Source organism: Saccoglossus kowalevskii, chromosome 17 (genome assembly GCF_978046115.1).
Source record: "Saccoglossus kowalevskii chromosome 17, keSacKowa6.1, whole genome shotgun sequence".
Classification (NCBI taxonomy): domain Eukaryota; kingdom Metazoa; phylum Hemichordata; class Enteropneusta; family Harrimaniidae; genus Saccoglossus; species Saccoglossus kowalevskii.
In genome coordinates this window covers 31,031,001-31,051,894 of record NC_140657.1, presented here as the reverse complement: position 1 = coordinate 31,051,894, position 20,894 = coordinate 31,031,001, and the positions used below count along the sequence as shown (strand labels likewise).

The following is a 20,894-nucleotide window of genomic DNA, read 5'->3' as shown; positions in this document are numbered from 1 at the left end:
TTTTAATGATGTACGATAAAAACATTCTAATGACAGAATTCACATTTGGAATACAGATCTCAGATTATAAATTGTATAGGATATGATTGTTTGTTCGTACGTAGGCAAAACGGGAACATTTTCCTTGTCATTGATTCCCTGGATACATTTTGGTCCGACCCTGTTACTCCCAAACGGCACTGCGCGAAAGTTTGAGCGCATGCGTCAGTTTTCGATCCAACATGGCGGCAAAATAAACGTTGTGGACTATTATCTCGCACCGGATTTGAATTTCAACGAAAACTACGCGACGTCTCTCCGAGCAATAACACCAAGATGGATTCCATGGCTGCAGACGACCCTAGCCTACCCATCGACGTCGACGACAAGTAAGTAATTCCTAGAGAGGGAGAGGTGTGGGCAGTGTACCCCGAGTTGTTCTGCGCGTGATACAATGGCCCAGCTGATCGAATCAGCTCAAACAAACGATGCACGATTTTTTTTCTGCGATTGACTGTGCATATAAAAGTAATGTTCGAGATATTGAGTATTCCTGTCATATTTAGCTCAAATATGTGTTTGTGGGATTTTTCTTGAATGATGTGCACTGTCTGTCTTGTTTTTTTCTTCATATGAATGAATCTCGGCGTCGTGTTTGGTCTTGTTTACACCCAAAGACACACACATCTCATCAACAACAAATGAGAACACGCACACGTGTCTAACCGTGCTCATTATACAGGGTGTGATTATTGTTCCATGTGTAACGGTACAACATTTAAAATTGCAGTTGCATCCTAATTTGAGGCGCGATTGTGTATACATGAACTCAGAACTGCGAAAAATGTGAATGTGCCTTGACTGTGAACATGACCTTTCTTTATACCCGTATTTATATGTTTTGCGAGTCTCGCCAGTCACCGGAAATCATGGCGCACCTTGTTGTATTGCAGTCCAATAAACTGTTTGCATTTGTACTGGGAACCGTTACAATTTACATAATACCATAATACACGTATATAATCATAATGTAAATATTCATAAGGTGAGTTTCATTTTCAAATTCAAGTTCAAAGCATAACATTTTTTTGTATTGATGGGGAAATTGTTAGCGTTTAAAAAATGTTTTTTTTTTTCGTTTTTTTTTTTCGAGGTGTCTATTTACAGTAGCCCATTTATGTCTAAACAATAAACCCTTGAAATAGGAGAAGAAGTTTAAATTGCCTGAACAGTTTAGTAGACTGAAGCTAGTTCGTATTATAAACAAGTTTATTGGTTTCTATACAGGCATTCTAAACATCCCAAACACACCTGTGAAGCATTTCTATTTTTAGATATTAATTATATTCTCACCTATGATAGATGTGATGTATAATTCATATGACTTCCTCTAGGAATACACTGCTTTTCAATATGATTATGTGAGTTTTTGAGGGCAGCAAGATTGTAAGAGATGTGTTCTATATATATTGTTGAAAATGTTGTCTTGTACAGTAAAGAGGCTTTTCACCATGTTTTTTGAATTCACATAATACCGTACTACACCAATATCAACTTTACTTATGTACACTGGGTAAACTCATAGTGATATGTCACATACCGTACTACACCAATATCAACTTTACTTATGTACACTGAGTAAACACATAGTAATATGTCACATACCGTACTACACCAATATCAACTTTACTTATGTACACTGGGTAAACACATAGTGATATATGTCACATACCGTACTACACCAATATCAACTTTACTTATGTACACTGGGTAAACACATAGTGATATGTCACATACCGTACTACACCAATATCAACTTTACTTATGTACACTGGGTAAACACATAGTGATATGTCACATACCGTACTACACCAATATCAACTTTACTTATGTACACTGGGTAAAAACAGTGATATGTCACATACCGTACTACACCAATATCAACTTTACTTATGTACACTGAGTAAACACATAGTGATATGTCACATACCGTACTACACCAATATCAACTTTACTTATGTACACTGGGTAAACACATAGTGATATGTCACATACCGTACTACACCAATATCAACTTTACTTATGTACACTGGTTAAACACATAGTGATATGTCACATATCGTACTACACCAATATCAACTTTACTTATGTACACTGGGTAAACACATAGTGATATGTCACATACCAGACTACACCAATATCAACTTTACTTATATACACTGGGTAAACACATAGTGATATGTCACATACCAGACTACACCAATATCAACTTTACTTATATACACTGGGTAAACACATAGTGATATGTCACATACCGTACTACACCAATATCAACTTTACTTATATACACTGAGTAAACACATAGTGATATGTCACATACCATACTACACCAATAACAACTTTACTTATATACACTGAGTAAACACATAGTGATATGTCACATACCGTACTACACCAATATCAACTTTACTTTTGTACACTGAGTAAACACATAGTGATATGTCACATACCGTACTACACCAATATCAACTTTACTTATATACACTGAGTAAACACATAGTGATATGTCACATACCGTACTATACCAATATCAACTTTACTTATGTACACTGAGTAAACACATAGTGATATGTCACATACCGTACTACACCAATATCAACTTTACTTATATACACTGAGTAAACACATAGTGATATGTCACATACCGTACTACACCAATATCAACTTTACTTATGTACACTGGGTAAACACATAGTGATATGTCACATACCGTACTACACCAATATCAACTTTACTTATATACACTGAGTAAACACATAGTGATATGTCACATACCGTACTACACCAATATCAACTTTACTTATGTACACTGGGTAAACACATAGTGATATGTCACATACCGTACTACACCAATATCAACTTTACTTATATACACTGAGTAAACACATAGTGATATGTCACATACCGTACTACACCAATATCAACTTTACTTATATACACTGAGTAAACACATAGTGATATGTCACATACCGTACTACACCAATATCAACTTTACTTATATACACTGAGTAAACACATAGTGATATGTCACATACCGTACTACACCAATATCAACTTTACTTATATACACTGGGTAAACACATAGTGATATGTCACATACCAGACTACACCAATATCAACTTTACTTATGTACACTGGGTAAACACATAGTGATATGTCACATACCGTACTACACCAATATCAACTTTACTTATGTACACTGGGTAAACACATAGTGATATGTCACATACCGTACTACACCAATATCAACTTTACTTATGTACACTGGGTAAAAACAGTGATATGTCACATACCGTACTACACCAATATCAACTTTACTTATGTACACTGAGTAAACACATAGTGATATGTCACATACCGTACTACACCAATATCAACTTTACTTATGTACACTGAGTAAACACATAGTGATATGTCACATACCGTACTACACCAATATCAACTTTACTTATATACACTGAGTAAACACATAGTGATATGTCACATACCGTACTACACCAATATCAACTTTACTTATGTACACTGGGTAAACACATAGTGATATGTCACATACCGTACTACACCAATATCAACTTTACTTATATACACTGAGTAAACACATAGTGATATGTCACATACCGTACTACACCAATATCAACTTTACTTATGTACACTGGGTAAACACATAGTGATATGTCACATACCGTACTACACCAATATCAACTTTACTTATATACACTGAGTAAACACATAGTGATATGTCACATACCGTACTACACCAATATCAACTTTACTTATATACACTGAGTAAACACATAGTGATATGTCACATACCGTACTACACCAATATCAACTTTACTTATATACACTGAGTAAACACATAGTGATATGTCACATACCGTACTACACCAATATCAACTTTACTTATATACACTGGGTAAACACATAGTGATATGTCACATACCAGACTACACCAATATCAACTTTACTTATATACACTGGGTAAACACATAGTGATATGTCACATACCGTACTACACCAATATCAACTTTACTTATATACACTGAGTAAACACATAGTGATATGTCACATACCATACTACACCAATATCAACTTTACTTATATACACTGAGTAAACACATAGTGATATGTCACATACCGTACTACACCAATATCAACTTTACTTATGTACACTGAGTAAACACATAGTGATATGTCACATACCGTACTACACCAATATCAACTTTACTTATGTACACTGAGTAAACACATAGTGATATGTCACATACCGTACTACACCAATATCAACTTTACTTATATACACTGAGTAAACACATAGTGATATGTCACATACCGTACTACACCAATATCAACTTTACTTATGTACACTGAGTAAACACATAGTGATATGTCACATACCGTACTACACCAATATCAACTTTACTTATATACACTGAGTAAACACATAGTGATATGTCACATACCATACTACACCAATATCAACTTTACTTATATACACTGAGTAAACACATAGTGATATGTCACATACCGTACTACACCAATATCAACTTTACTTATGTACACTGAGTAAACACATAGTGATATGTCACATACCGTACTACACCAATATCAACTTTACTTATGTACACTGAGTAAACACATAGTGATATGTCACATACCGTACTACACCAATATCAACTTTACTTATATACACTGAGTAAACACATAGTGATATGTCACATACCGTACTACACCAATATCAACTTTACTTATGTACACTGAGTAAACACATAGTGATATGTCACATACCGTACTACACCAATATCAACTTTACTTATATACACTGAGTAAACACATAGTGATATGTCACATACCGTACTACACCAATATCAACTTTACTTATGTACACTGGGTAAACACATAGTGATATGTCACATACCGTACTACACCAATATCAACTTTACTTATATACACTGAGTAAACACATAGTGATATGTCACATACCGTACTACACCAATATCAACTTTACTTATGTACACTGAGTAAACACATAGTGATATGTCACATACCGTACTACACCAATATCAACTTTACTTATATACACTGAGTAAACACATAGTGATATGTCACATACCGTACTACACCAATATCAACTTTACTTATATACACTGAGTAAACACATAGTGATATGTCACATACCATACTACACCAATATCAACTTTACTTATATACACTGAGTAAACACATAGTGATATGTCACATACCGTACTACACCAATATCAACTTTACTTATGTACACTGAGTAAACACATAGTGATATGTCACATACCGTACTACACCAATATCAACTTTACTTATATACACTGAGTAAACACATAGTGATATGTCACATACCGTACTACACCAATATCAACTTTACTTATGTACACTGGGTAAACACATAGTGATATGTCACATACCGTACTACACCAATATCAACTTTACTTATATACACTGAGTAAACACATAGTGATATGTCACATACCGTACTACACCAATATCAACTTTACTTATGTACACTGGGTAAACACATAGTGATATGTCACATACCGTACTACACCAATATCAACTTTACTTATATACACTGAGTAAACACATAGTGATATGTCACATACCGTACTACACCAATATCAACTTTACTTATATACACTGAGTAAACACATAGTGATATGTCACATACCGTACTACACCAATATCAACTTTACTTATATACACTGAGTAAACACATAGTGATATGTCACATACCGTACTACACCAATATCAACTTTACTTATGTACACTGAGTAAACACATAGTGATATGTCACATACCGTACTACACCAATATCAACTTTACTTATATACACTGAGTAAACACATAGTGATATGTCACATACCGTACTACACCAATATCAACTTTACTTATATACACTGAGTAAACACATAGTGATATGTCACATACCGTACTACACCAATATCAACTTTACTTATGTACACTGGGTAAACACATAGTGATATGTCACATACCGTACTACACCAATATCAACTTTACTTATATACACTGAGTAAACACATAGTGATATGTCACATACCGTACTACACCAATATCAACTTTACTTATATACACTGGGTAAACACATAGTGATATGTCACATACCAGACTACACCAATATCAACTTTACTTATATACACTGGGTAAACACATAGTGATATGTCACATACCGTACTACACCAATATCAACTTTACTTATATACACTGAGTAAACACATAGTGATATGTCACATACCATACTACACCAATATCAACTTTACTTATATACACTGAGTAAACACATAGTGATATGTCACATACCGTACTACACCAATATCAACTTTACTTATGTACACTGAGTAAACACATAGTGATATGTCACATACCGTACTACACCAATATCAACTTTACTTATGTACACTGAGTAAACACATAGTGATATGTCACATACCGTACTACACCAATATCAACTTTACTTATATACACTGAGTAAACACATAGTGATATGTCACATACCGTACTACACCAATATCAACTTTACTTATGTACACTGAGTAAACACATAGTGATATGTCACATACCGTACTACACCAATATCAACTTTACTTATATACACTGAGTAAACACATAGTGATATGTCACATACCGTACTACACCAATATCAACTTTACTTATGTACACTGGGTAAACACATAGTGATATGTCACATACCGTACTACACCAATATCAACTTTACTTATATACACTGAGTAAACACATAGTGATATGTCACATACCGTACTACACCAATATCAACTTTACTTATGTACACTGGGTAAACACATAGTGATATGTCACATACCGTACTACACCAATATCAACTTTACTTATATACACTGAGTAAACACATAGTGATATGTCACATACCGTACTACACCAATATCAACTTTACTTATGTACACTGAGTAAACACATAGTGATATGTCACATACCGTACTACACCAATATCAACTTTACTTATATACACTGAGTAAACACATAGTGATATGTCACATACCGTACTACACCAATATCAACTTTACTTATATACACTGAGTAAACACAGTGATATGTCACATACCGTACTACACCAATATCAACTTTACTTATATACACTGAGTAAACACATAGTGATATGTCACATACCGTACTACACCAATATCAACTTTACTTATATACACTGAGTAAACACATAGTGATATGTCACATACCGTACTACACCAATATCAACTTTACTTATGTACACTGGGTAAACACATAGTGATATGTCACATACTGTACTACACCAATATCAACTTTACTTATATACACTGAGTAAACACATAGTGATATGTCACATACCGTACTACACCAATATCAACTTTACTTATATACACTGAGTAAACACATAGTGATATGTCACATACCGTACTACACCAATATCAACTTCACTTATATACACTGAGTAAACACATAGTGATATGTCACATACCGTACTACACCAATATCAACTTTACTTATGTACACTGAGTAAACACATAGTGATATGTCACATACCGTACTACACCAATATCAACTTTACTTATATACACTGAGTAAACACATAGTGATATGTCACATACCATACTACACCAATATCAACTTTACTTATATACACTGAGTAAACACATAGTGATATGTCACATACCGTACTACACCAATATCAACTTTACTTATATACACTGAGTAAACACATAGTGATATGTCACATACCGTACTACACCAATATCAACTTCACTTATATACACTGAGTACACACATAGTGATATGTCACATACCGTACTACACCAATATCAACTTTACTTATGTACACTGAGTAAACACATAGTGATATGTCACATACCGTACTACACCAATATCAACTTTACTTATATACACTGAGTAAACACATAGTGATATGTCACATACCGTACTACACCAATATCAACTTTACTTGTATACACTGAGTAAACACATAGTGATATGTCACATACCGTACTACACCAATATCAACTTTACTTATATACACTGAGTAAACACATAGTGATATGTCACATACCGTACTACACCAATATCAACTTTACTTGTATACACTGAGTAAACACATAGTGATATGTCACATACCGTACTACACCAATATCAACTTTACTTATATACACTGAGTAAACACATAGTGATATGTCACATATCGTACTACACCAATATCAACTTTACTTATATACACTGAGTAAACACATAGTGATATGTCACATACCATACTACACCAATATCAACTTTACTTATATACACTGAGTAAACACATAGTGATATGTCACATACTGTACTACACCAATATCAACTTTACTTATGTACACTGAGTAAACACATAGTGATATGTCACATACCGTACTACACCAATATCAACTTTACTTATATACACTGAGTAAACACATAGTGATATGTCACATACCGTACTACACCAATATCAACTTTACTTATGTACACTGGGTAAACACATAGTGATATGTCACATACCGTACTACACCAATATCAACTTTACTTATATACACTGAGTAAACACATAGTGATATGTCACATACCATACTACACCAATATCAACTTTACTTATATACACTGAGTAAACACATAGTGATATGTCACATACTGTACTACACCAATATCAACTTTACTTATGTACACTGAGTAAACACATAGTGATATGTCACATACCGTACTACACCAATATCAACTTTACTTATATACACTGAGTAAACACATAGTGATATGTCACATACCGTACTACACCAATATCAACTTTACTTATGTACACTGAGTAAACACATAGTGATATGTCACATACCGTACTACACCAATATCAACTTTACTTATATACACTGAGTAAACACATAGTGATATGTCACATACCGTACTACACCAATATCAACTTTACTTATGTACACTGAGTAAACACATAGTGATATGTCACATACCGTACTACACCAATATCAACTTTACTTATGTACACTGAGTAAACACATAGTGATATGTCACATACCGTACTACACCAATATCAACTTTACTTATGTACACTGAGTAAACACATAGTGATATGTCACATACCGTACTACACCAATATCAACTTTACTTATATACACTGAGTAAACACATAGTGATATGTCACATACTGTACTACACCAATATCAACTTTACTTATGTACACTGAGTAAACACATAGTGATATGTCACATACCGTACTACACCAATATCAACTTTACTTATATACACTGAGTAAACACATAGTGATATGTCACATACCGTACTACACCAATATCAACTTTACTTATGTACACTGGGTAAACACATAGTGATATGTCACATACCGTACTACACCAATATCAACTTTACTTATATACACTGAGTAAACACATAGTGATATGTCACATATCGTACTACACCAATATCAACTTTACTTATATACACTGAGTAAACACATAGTAATATGTCACATACCGTACTACACCAATATCAACTTTACTTATATACACTGGGTAAACACATAGTGATATATCACATACCGTACTACACCAATATCAACTTTACTTATATACACTGAGTAAACACATAGTGATATGTCACATACCGTACTACACCAATATCAACTTTACTTATGTACACTGGGTAAACACATAGTGATATGTCACATACCGTACTACACCAATATCAACTTTACTTATATACACTGAGTAAACACATAGTGATATGTCACATGCCATATATTTATCATAATAGCATGCATATTTTTAAAAATATGAAAAAATGAATAAAATGCAGCTTTTACTTAAGGTAGCGAGACTATTATTTGTGTTGAAAATTACGATTTTCACATTTATTTATTAATTGATGAAATGCACCATAAACTTTCATATGATAAAGTCAATATAACATAGAATGTCATGTAAGTTGGTTAAAATGTAGATTTTCTGAAGGGAAGCAAGGCAGCCTCAGTAGTGTTTTCCAAAATCAACAACACAGGTTTAATCTGTGTGCCTATAAGTTTCAAAGATAAACTCAAGACAAAGCAATGTTAGGATGTGTTATCAGTAGCTATCTGACACACAATGAGTGTTTCCAAACATTTGAGTGGTTTGTCTCCGCCCCTGTTTGTTTCACAGATTAGTCATTTGCATATGAATGTGTCAGACACAAGGTTACACCATAGACCCTCTACTGGAGGGTCTATGGTTACACAGCCACTGAAAAAATCATTGATTTTGGTGTTTTCATATGCCGAATTTATCCAAATATAGCTATCCCATTCCTTTATTTTTTGGGTTTCCAATAGCCTTACACATTTGGATGTCCCTACACATGGTAAAACAGACCTTGATGGGAAAACAAATTGATTGTGCCGATAAACAAGCTTGAAAATCTTTGCTGTTACTTCATGGACGTTTTCTAGGAGTTTATGTTTTTCAAAATACAAGGTCTTTAACAAAAAATAACGTATACTTATTGTCGTCGGATTAACACCAAATTTTCACAGCTTTAAGGTGACAATGAGAGGAACTTGAATGTGTCCAGACAAACTATTTCATCGATTATTTACCAACGAGTTGTGGTTTGAGTTGGGGGCAATGCGACTAAAACAGTAATTGAAATTCAGGACACTATTTTTTAAAACGCGTTGCTTGAATAAAACTAACCAGACACATTCAATTTACCAGACTATTGAACAACTAGGAAAAGTGAAAAAAATACTTCTTATCGCCAGCATAAATATTTTTTTTACAGAAAAAGTAATTTTTCACCTTTGATTGAGTAACGCGTCGTAGAATGCAGATACGGGCATGCAAAATACACTTGTGAAAAGCTTGAAGTCTGGCGATTCTAAAAATATATATTTCCCGGGTCTATTTGTAGTCATTTAGTCACAATTAGAAGATGAAAACAAGTATGCAAATAATAGTCCCGCTACCTTAAGTGCAAGTGTAATGAGATGCAGAGTGTGTCTGACCATTAAATACTTTATAATATATGAATTAACAATTTTAACAAACGTTTGGAAAAGTAGGGTTTTGCATAAAGAAAATAGCCTTGTACCTCATGGAAGATGCTACTGTTATCTATGTATAAATTAATTATAGGTGTAACTTTATCTTAGTCCTTATACGGAATAGTTATGACTCTGGTAATGGTTAATGAATAAAGTAATAATATTAGCTAATAATAGAACAATTGCGTGTTATAGTATGTCATCAAATCCACCATCTTGTTCATCCTAGTTTGTAAGTAGTCAAATACAATTGTGAGTGTACAGGAGCTTGTCAAAGGCTATAGTTGTAAGCACAGTCACTCTATTGCCCAGTCAAGGAACAACAATTTGAGGTGTGAATTACTCCAATATTATTATCAAATATGTTTAATTTAACACATCACTTACTGAAAGCCTATACAGTCAAAATGAATGGAACCTGACGAAAAGAAATAATATTATTGTGACTAGGGTGAATTCTGTTTTGACAATGATGTCCTTCTCAAATACATGTTATTAAAAACTGTAGTTTTTTTTCAGCATGGATGTAATGTATATACGGTACATGTACTATGATAACACTACATTGGATATGTTAATACACACTGTAGTAATGATTTCTGTTTATTTTCATGATTGTCCCAATAGTTACCCCACCAATTTGATTCTGTTAAATAATGTACTCGTCCGGCTTACCGCTCAGGGTACTTAGCTCCAAAAATCATGCTTTTTAGGGGTGGCGCTTACCAGAGCACTACTTCAGAAAGGAGTGCAAATGACAATTTTAGGTCGCCATGTGACAGATTGAGGAGGATATTACGTACAATGTTATTAATTACGTATACTGTAAACTGCTTCAATTTTTCAAGAGACTAATTTTGGAGCAGTAAAAAATTTTGTCTTCATAAATCTCATAAAATCCTGAAATTGTCTAGCAATGAAAAAATTGCATTAATACAAAAGTAACATTATCTGCTGTAAACCTCTACGCATAGCTGATATGAATGGTATTTATCAGTGTCAGAAGGTGGTGTATTAAACATGGTAGTGTAATTGATTTAATATTTTATACTAACACCTTGAATGTAAATTCTGCTAAAATTAAACCATCAGCATTGAATTCTGTAATAAGTAATGCAGAAGATCCATTTGTTGCCTTGGTTACTGTATGTTTTCATAACCTGCATGCTCAGTATAAATGTTATGCAATAGGAAAAGTGGAAAGAGATATGCAAGTAATTGAAACAAACCACATGCATTAAAATGCTTGTAATATGTCAAATTATCAGAGAGAACACAGCAACAATTTGACAGTCAGTAGAGTATGTGAATTTTTTTTAATCCTTTTTAGTTTAATGGCATCTACAGATGTTACCAGAAGATGTGGGAAAAGTCGATCTTTGCACTTTCCAATTTTTCAAATGTCGCATACTATTCATGTGTTTGCATTGGAGTGTATTGTTGTACCACACACAGGTGAGCGTGTGGCTGAACTGTGCTTCACTGATAATAAAAAGCTTGTTTATATCATTGATACATTTTAAATCTTGGTGCATTGAGTGTATGAATGGACTGCTCCAGTTTGTGTTCTGAAAACACTACAGGTTAGTTTCTATGCCATGAAGTGTTCGTCACGGTACCATGATGTGTAAAACTGCTTTAAATTTAATAATAATCTGGGGTCATAATGAGACAAATCTGTTTTTATGAACTGCACAGTGTTTGGGTGAACTTATAACACAGCAACTGTTGAAAACTAGTTGATGTATTTATAATTAGGTACATGTAAGCATGATGTGAGCTTCCATTTACATTGTACAAGAGATCATTGTTGCTGCAGTCAGCAAAGTGTTAGAGGTAGACGTCATCTCGCCTTCTAACTACTTTATAGTACTGTATGTTTAATACTAGCAATTTGTGATCATTGACTCATCAATTTCACTAATGGATGTTTCCTCCTGCACAATTGTATTATGTATAATTTGATTGGTCTCCATGGTTTCTCTGTACTGTTAAATTCTGATAACATGTGGTTTTGAATGGAATTTGCTCCAGAGTCAGGTGATCAGTAGTGTACATACATGTAAGTACCAGTACATGGCTACCATTGTAACAGATATCAGATTTCCTTGATGTTTGTAATGTGATAATATTTTATGGTATTGTTCACTAAACCCAGACAAAACACTATACTATTCAACAAAAAATAACAATTTTTGAGCATTTTACCATTGTTTCCTATGTTTTGTTTGGTTACAATATGGTGAAAACATCATATGTACTGGTTAAGTACTTAGTAAAATTGGTACTCAATGGTTGTTATGAGATTAATTTTATTTTACTGTAAAATAATTTATTTTCGCTGAAAAGACATTTTTGGTGCTTTGTATGAAATTTATTTTCACTGATTTTTGACAAGTTGAATCTAAAATATAGGAAAAATATACTCGCTGGATTTTATTTTCACTGAATCATTACTTCGGCGTAAATAGCGAAAATTAAATGCAAGCGAAAACACAGTATTCTACAGTATTTGAAATAATACTTTTACCATAGATTCCTATGGAAATTGTTGTGTGTGTATTTCAAGTAAACGCTGCATATGTTTATAATTATAAATTTAGAGTTGGGCATGCAGCTGTCAATAATAGATTACAGCGGTGAATTTAAATTACATTTATCATGCACTTTGTTACACCTGTCTGTCATATTATTTATGTTGACTCGTGTAATTGAATATTAAAATCAACCTTCGTTGATGTTTTCGGTGAGCCACACAACACTGTATTCACTCTATTACATGTTCAATGTAGTAGCACATACACTTCCTTAAATGACATACATTGTAGGTGTGCTATGGTTATAAGTCATATTTTAATGATTCAGTATACAATGAATTAATTTTCTGGTTTATGTGCAACGAGTCTGTTAGAGTTGTGCTTCTAATAGAGTAAATACAGTGTATGTTTCTCATACACATACTGTATGTATGTGTGTGTGTGTGATCTTAACATTTTCACCACCACTGCCATCTTTTCATCACAAATTCACAAAATAGTCCTGTAAGTGTAATAGTCTGCACTTTCTTTCAGAAGATTCGGACAAAAATAGCCAAATTTTTTATTTTTATTTTTGATTGACTAAAATTGTGTACATGTATACATACAAAATACAAAAAAAGTGCAGACAACTTTGGGTGAGAAAGTTAAGGTGTATATTTTTATTACACATCCATGCAAATGTTATCAAACTGATTTTTAACATGGCTCAGTCAATCATTATTAAAAATATTGACTCGTTATACATCAATGAAGTAATGCAATGCTTTCCCTTTTTACTACAATTGTCCAAGCTTGTGGTAGAACTACTGGGAAAAACACTTGATTATGTCAAGTGCAAACAATGTCACATGTGTCACCATAAAACTGTCAAATGGTCTACCATAGTGCAATAGAGCGCCATCACACAATGATGTGTTCTCTACTTGTACCATGTGACAGAGGTTTTTCTAGAAAAACAATGCAATAGGGAGCACTGCAATTCATTGGTGCCACCAAGTGGGAGAAATAGGATTCTCCCTACCAGGGTGTGGAGTTTTTGATAATTCTAAGTTAAAATTGAGCATTCTATGGCTTCCTTGGGGTCAAAATTACTATCATACAGGTCACAGTTGAAGACTATGGCCACATGTGATTCCTGGTCAATCAGAATTTTATGGTTGCCAGAGGATCTGCTCCCCAGGGTAAAGGAGCATGGCCATGACATGAGGGCGCTGCACCCCTGTTCCCTTGTTTAAAAAAATCCCTGATGTGACATACACAACACGTGTCAAATACAGTACACAAAATTTGAACATGCATTCTGCTCGACTGGGTCGCTTTGACCTCCACAACCTTCCTGTATTTCTTTCTATTAGAGAGATCGCATCTTTTTGGGACGTGCAGACATGCAGAATAAATTTCAATTTCTCTGCAGTTTCTCACCATGTTTGTGTACAATGTGCATAACGTCTGATAAGATAAACTTTAATGTTTTCTAGTCACCTGGCACAAAGTATTTTCTGTTAAATGTAGGTGAAGTCATTCTATTATGCATTATTGATGGTGGGTATCACCATTGTTAAAAATATCCTAGCTACATGTCTTGGCATATTTAACAATGTACGAATAACTTACCTGGGCATTGTTCATTGTCACCTGACCTGATCTCTATAGTATATTTTTTATAAGTACTTGTCTGACACATTTATTATATTTGAATATAATATAACCTGCATATCAAGTTTAATTAGTTTTTTGCTCTTAGCGACCCAATTATATCACTGTGTGGGTCCCACTGGTGATTCAAATTGGAACGCTCAATAATAGCCTTTGTGCTGCATTTGTAGCTACTTGATAACATGTGTAATACTCTGTATGCCCTTAGAGTATAAAAGTCTATTAATATTGACCTATCGAACCAAGATACTAGAGAAGTGCTATTGTCATCGCTTAGGTCACTCTTCTCTAAGGTGAAGTACAATACACAGTTTAAAAGGTATCTGGGTGCTAAATCGCTGGTAATATCAAACTCTGTATGGCTTATACGCTTTGATCGATGGTTCATGCTTCTGTGTAGCCTCTGAGGAGATTGTACAGTTCAACTTGTTGACTTTTTAGGTATGTGATGTTTGGTTTTTAGAGACCATGATTTTTTCTGAAGGGTTCTCTAACTACCCCCGGTAAGTGTACCTGTTAGGGAGCACAGGTGAGCTGGTGGTAATTTCTGTTTCTGCTCCCTGTTGTACATAGTAGGAATGCAGTGGTCTCCTCTAATCTACAGTGATAACAATTATCATGTGGCTATATGGTGTTTTTACTACAGGTACTTTATGTTGAAACATTTTCAGACGTTGTAGTTACAATGTCCTCATCGTAAAAATTCTCAATTAATTAAGATAGAAGTTGTTATATTTATTGTTGAAAAAACAGTCGTGTATTCCGTCAAACTGACGGAATGTATTAACTTGCTTGACTTCTACCACCCACTGTGTAATAATGTACATGGTAATCTCTGCATGTCAAACTATGTGCACAAAGTGTCATATCCCACATCTGTTACCTAAGTAAAGCTGCTATAAAACAGTTGCAGTTATTAATTCAACATTAATAGGTTTATTTAATGGTGTCAACATGTAATTTCTTTTCCCTCAAGAAGAGGAGGGTTGAGGCTGAAGATGTGTTGTTGTCGTTGTTGTTGTCGTTCCTGTCAACATTAATAACTTTGGTTTAATTTTGTATGTAAGATGTTGCATTCTAAAATCTGGTAGTAGTGTCAGCTTATTAAATAAGCACATTATTAATTTTCATATCATTAAATATGCACATTTTTAATTTATGACCATCAATTGGGATTTAGACTCTTGTGTCTTGTGGTATGCACAAGTGTCTTGTAACTCATGCATATTCATGAGCACAATAATTACTATGTTAAATTATGCTAATAAATATCTAATATACCGGTAGGTTTTGTTTGTGTTTGCCACTTGCACATCTTTGCCAGCCAATATGTATAATAATTTTTATGATTATCAATAAAATAACCCAATATCTTGATCTGTTAACAGCTGACTTGCCTTAATATAAGTAAACTTAAATCAGGATGTGCATAGCAACAGTAAAAGATTGTATGACACTAATACCACATCATGCTTTAAGCTAAAATCTGTATATTAGTTGAGTCAGTGATTGTTTTTACCTTTAACATTTACTCAGTGCTACACTAGGTGAGTTGTTAAGATTTTACATGCAAACCCGATTTGTTACCATCTACATTGACATGCACTTTTTAAGTCCCTCTTTTGTTTGTTGTTTGTTGTACCAAGTGTATAAAAGCAGGTAAAATAGTTTACCATCATTGCATAATATATATTGTTCATTGAATCATTCTAAATGTTTTGGAAAATGCTTGGTCTTTTGATTTTGGTTTTGTATATATATGTAATGATGGTTTATGTATATAGATGCACACATTGTACATATAATAGTTTCCTGGATTAATTCAAGATGGACCTTTTGTTCTTTTTCTGACAAATCTATAAAATCTATTAGTGACATTCAAAGTGTAAGCTGTAAAGCAGTTGAGTAATTTGAAAAAAAAAAAGTTTTTCTTTTCAACATGTTACTGTGCTCTCGCTGTCGCTCGCAAATGTCGTAAATTACGAAATTTGGACGAGATTTACGAACAAAATAAATATCTATTAGTAGGATTTACGAACACATTTTGTACAAAATACCCTCGCAAATCGCCCTCATTTAATTGTCAAGACTCGACTATGATCATCACGCGTGTTACGGTTTGAGTGATTGTCATTTTAAAGTTAAACAATGTCCCGTTACTTCTAAGATTGCAACAATTGTTACATGGTGATCGCGATCAACACGGAACTGCCACTGAATGTATTTTTCCACTCTAAAGTTATTTTGGTGTCATCGCACATGCGTAGTTTGGTCGACATGTGTTTCAAGATACCCCGCGACATTACTCTCAGTATGGAACGGTTTCATGTCGCCCTTATCAAACACGTGATTTGTTTATTTATTGAAAATGGAGACTACGTCAAAAAGGAGCAGACAACTGCTCGACGAGTATTTTTCACGACGAGATGGAGAAACCGCTAAATCGTGTTCAGAACCAGAAACATATGGGTGTCCTAACCCTGACAGCACCAAGAAACGGAAAGTTGATCGTACTGCAGCACGATTTCAGAAATAATGGAAGGTTAGCTGCGGTTCCGTAGCTCTTTGGTGCGTCATACAATCTAATTTTGCCCTACCAATTTCATTCGGACGTCTTGTTTTTATTTTTGTTGTTGTATGTCGAACATGGGCCGGCCAGTGTCTGTCACGTAAATAATGCGGTCGGCAACATAGGGCTATGATTCCACAGCTAATGGAAGGTGAGACAATGTTAGCGAATCGATCGAAAAATACTATAATTTGTGTAACATTCTTACCGGGCATTCTTAGCATTGAGATCGAGTTACAAGACCGAAAGTTACTTTTTCACTTTAATTCAGAAATTTCGATGAAAATAAATAGTCATTTTGTGTCGTCATAAACGTCAACATGCGGGTTTGCATGATGAGCACAAGAGATTACTTCATAATAATATTGATTGGCATAGAGTTTTTTTCTGAGAAATTTCCCGTGAAAATTTATTCACAGACTTGTGTTCTAGGCAGTGAACTTTTGAATGATGACTATTTTCCCCACTGTTAACAATGTGAGCTTATCATGAATATGTTTAATTAATACTGAGTTATTCAAATAAAGGTTCTGGTGTCTACCAGATGTTTTGTGATGTTTTGTTGTACCATCATAAATGGTACATTTTGTGGAGCAGACTGCCTAATTTGATGTCATGAAATTACACACAAAATTAGAGCTCAGGTTGCACCAGCAAGCACCATTTTCAGCATGCTGTTCTTGTTTTCGGCGGACGACAGAGGGGACACCTCCCTCTCCTTCCCTGTTGTGCTCGGTCGCGGGAAAATGCTCCGCAGTTTCCAGACAAAGTTTACTAATACTTTTTTTTCTTGATTAGTAAATTTACTATTACCTAGCAAATTCCAGAGAGAGCCCAGTGTTATATTGTATACATTACAAAACTCAATACACAGAATTACTGTTCTCAGCAAACATTAATTCCAACCACTGTAAAGTACTTTATTTTAGCTAGAATGAATTTTCACTGAAAAGACTTTCTGAATGTTTTGTATGGAATTTATTGTCACTGATTTTTGAAAAGTTGAATGTAAAATAAAGGGAAAAAAGGTATATTTGCTGGATTATATTTTCACTGAATCATTCCTTCAGCAAAAATAGTATTTTACAGTATTGACTATACTTATATCCATCCATTCCATATTTAAGGTTGACTCAAATAACCAATACATTTTCATGATAGTCTTTGGAAAATGCTGATATTTTGTGAGTTAATATGCTTGTGACGGACAAGCAAACAAAATACTCCTAATTACAAAAGTTGCGTAATTGGGTTGTGTATTAGTTAAAACTCTTCTGAGTGAAAAAAGAAGAACCTGATATGACCTATTCAATTATAAAAAGTCTGAAACTTATTTTTTGAAACTCAAGATAATGAAACAAAGTGTAGGAAATTATACTTTTAAAATATAACGGGGGTGTCATGTACCTGTTAATAAATATATACATCACTGTATGACAGTTTCAGCCCTATGTTAATACATGGGTGATAGAATGTACACTCGTCCAGCATACAGAATGTGAATATCCATGTGATTAACATTCACATTTTTCAAACTTTTGTGTAAATATTATATGAAATATAAATGGTAATATTATCATAATGTTTATTCTGACATTGAACTTTCTGTAATTGGTGGAGATTAGATCCAACAATGATGAATTACAGTATTTGCGCACATAACCATGCAGAAAGCAAAAATGAAATAATAATACATGTATTTATCAACCTCGAATTAAATCTAAATCTGATATAGTACTTTCAACAAGCTTGCCTGGTCATGATAATATAGCGTTCTCTGTGACCGAATCATGAGAACTGTGAACACACAATGTGGTAAAACTGTTACATTGCATATAACCCCAATATAACTAGTGATGTAGTACAACTTTACTGCCCCTCATTGTTATACATGTGTAAATCAGTTAACTACATTAGACACAATATTTTATTTCCTTAACACCTTGATTAATATTTGCCTCCATTGTGTTGGTAATGTTCTTTCTGAAATTGATTCAAAACAAGATTGAAAAAATTAGTGTACGCTACTTTTTGTAATCTTATTTGAATGGTGATTATATTTTCAATATAAGTTGAAAACAGGTGGGTGGGGTTTTATGTTTATTGCTACTGTAGTGTGATTAAAGCATTGTTGTGTGTAAACTCCAATTTTATTTTTGTCTGTGTTACCAGTGTGGTTATTTGAATTCCTTAAATGATGATATGTGGTCATGTTTTGATATTCTACTCCTTAAAAACAATGTTATTATGTTTAACTGGTATTTTGATAAAACCTTTTTTTATGGTCAAATAGTTGACAGTGTTGGAGGATTTTATTACTTTTTGAGTAGATGCCAAAATTTACATGTAGAAAGTAAAAAAAAAAATCCACTTTCTTCTTATGAACATTTTGAATTTTAAAAATACAATGTAGTTTGTTACCCATAGCAACAACTTCTGCATCTTACAAATTAATATGTTTAAGCATTAGCAGCATGATGTATGGGTATGATGTATTTGTTAAAGATTGATTTCAGCTATTCACTTTATAAGCATTCCCCCTTCGGAAATACACAATAACATGTTTGGAAAATAGTCTTCTTTGAAGGTAAAATATTATTATAGTTTGAATTGATATTGGATGTATTTTAAATTAATTATTGTATCTTGACCCTTGACCTTAGAATATAAATATCATGACCTCATTAGAGGTTATATGAAATTGGACACTGTGACGCTATCAGTGTGATGATACAAGACTACTTATAACTATGGTATTGAGCGGCTGCGTTACTGTTACAGTGAAAGTGAGTCAAATTTGGAGTTCTTCTCTGTTTGTCCCTCAATCTGTCGTGTAGATGTGTTACTGGTAATCATTTCTTGATTTTTTTTCTTCAGAGATTTCATATGCACGTCATTTTTTCTTAGTCAACATTTCAGTGACTCATAATGCAGCTTCAATGAATTGTCCATATCTCACTGCTCAGTTGTTAGCAAAGATGGATTGGGTGGGACAGTGTTACTCACTCCTTGGTGA

At 33.7% G+C, this 20,894-nt stretch overlaps 1 protein-coding gene across 1 annotated transcript in view; it reads left to right on the top strand.

Moving 5' to 3' along the window:
* Nucleotides 1–212: 212 nt before the first annotated feature.
* The window catches only part of LOC102809948 (uncharacterized), a 66,249-nt gene continuing 45,567 nt past the window's right edge, over nucleotides 213–20,894 (top strand). Inside the window, exon 1 of the mRNA XM_085492325.1 lies at nucleotides 213–368. Within this exon, the coding sequence (XP_085348451.1) occupies nucleotides 316–368 (53 nt within the window). The 5' untranslated portion in view covers nucleotides 213–315. The remainder of the gene's footprint in view (nucleotides 369–20,894) is intronic.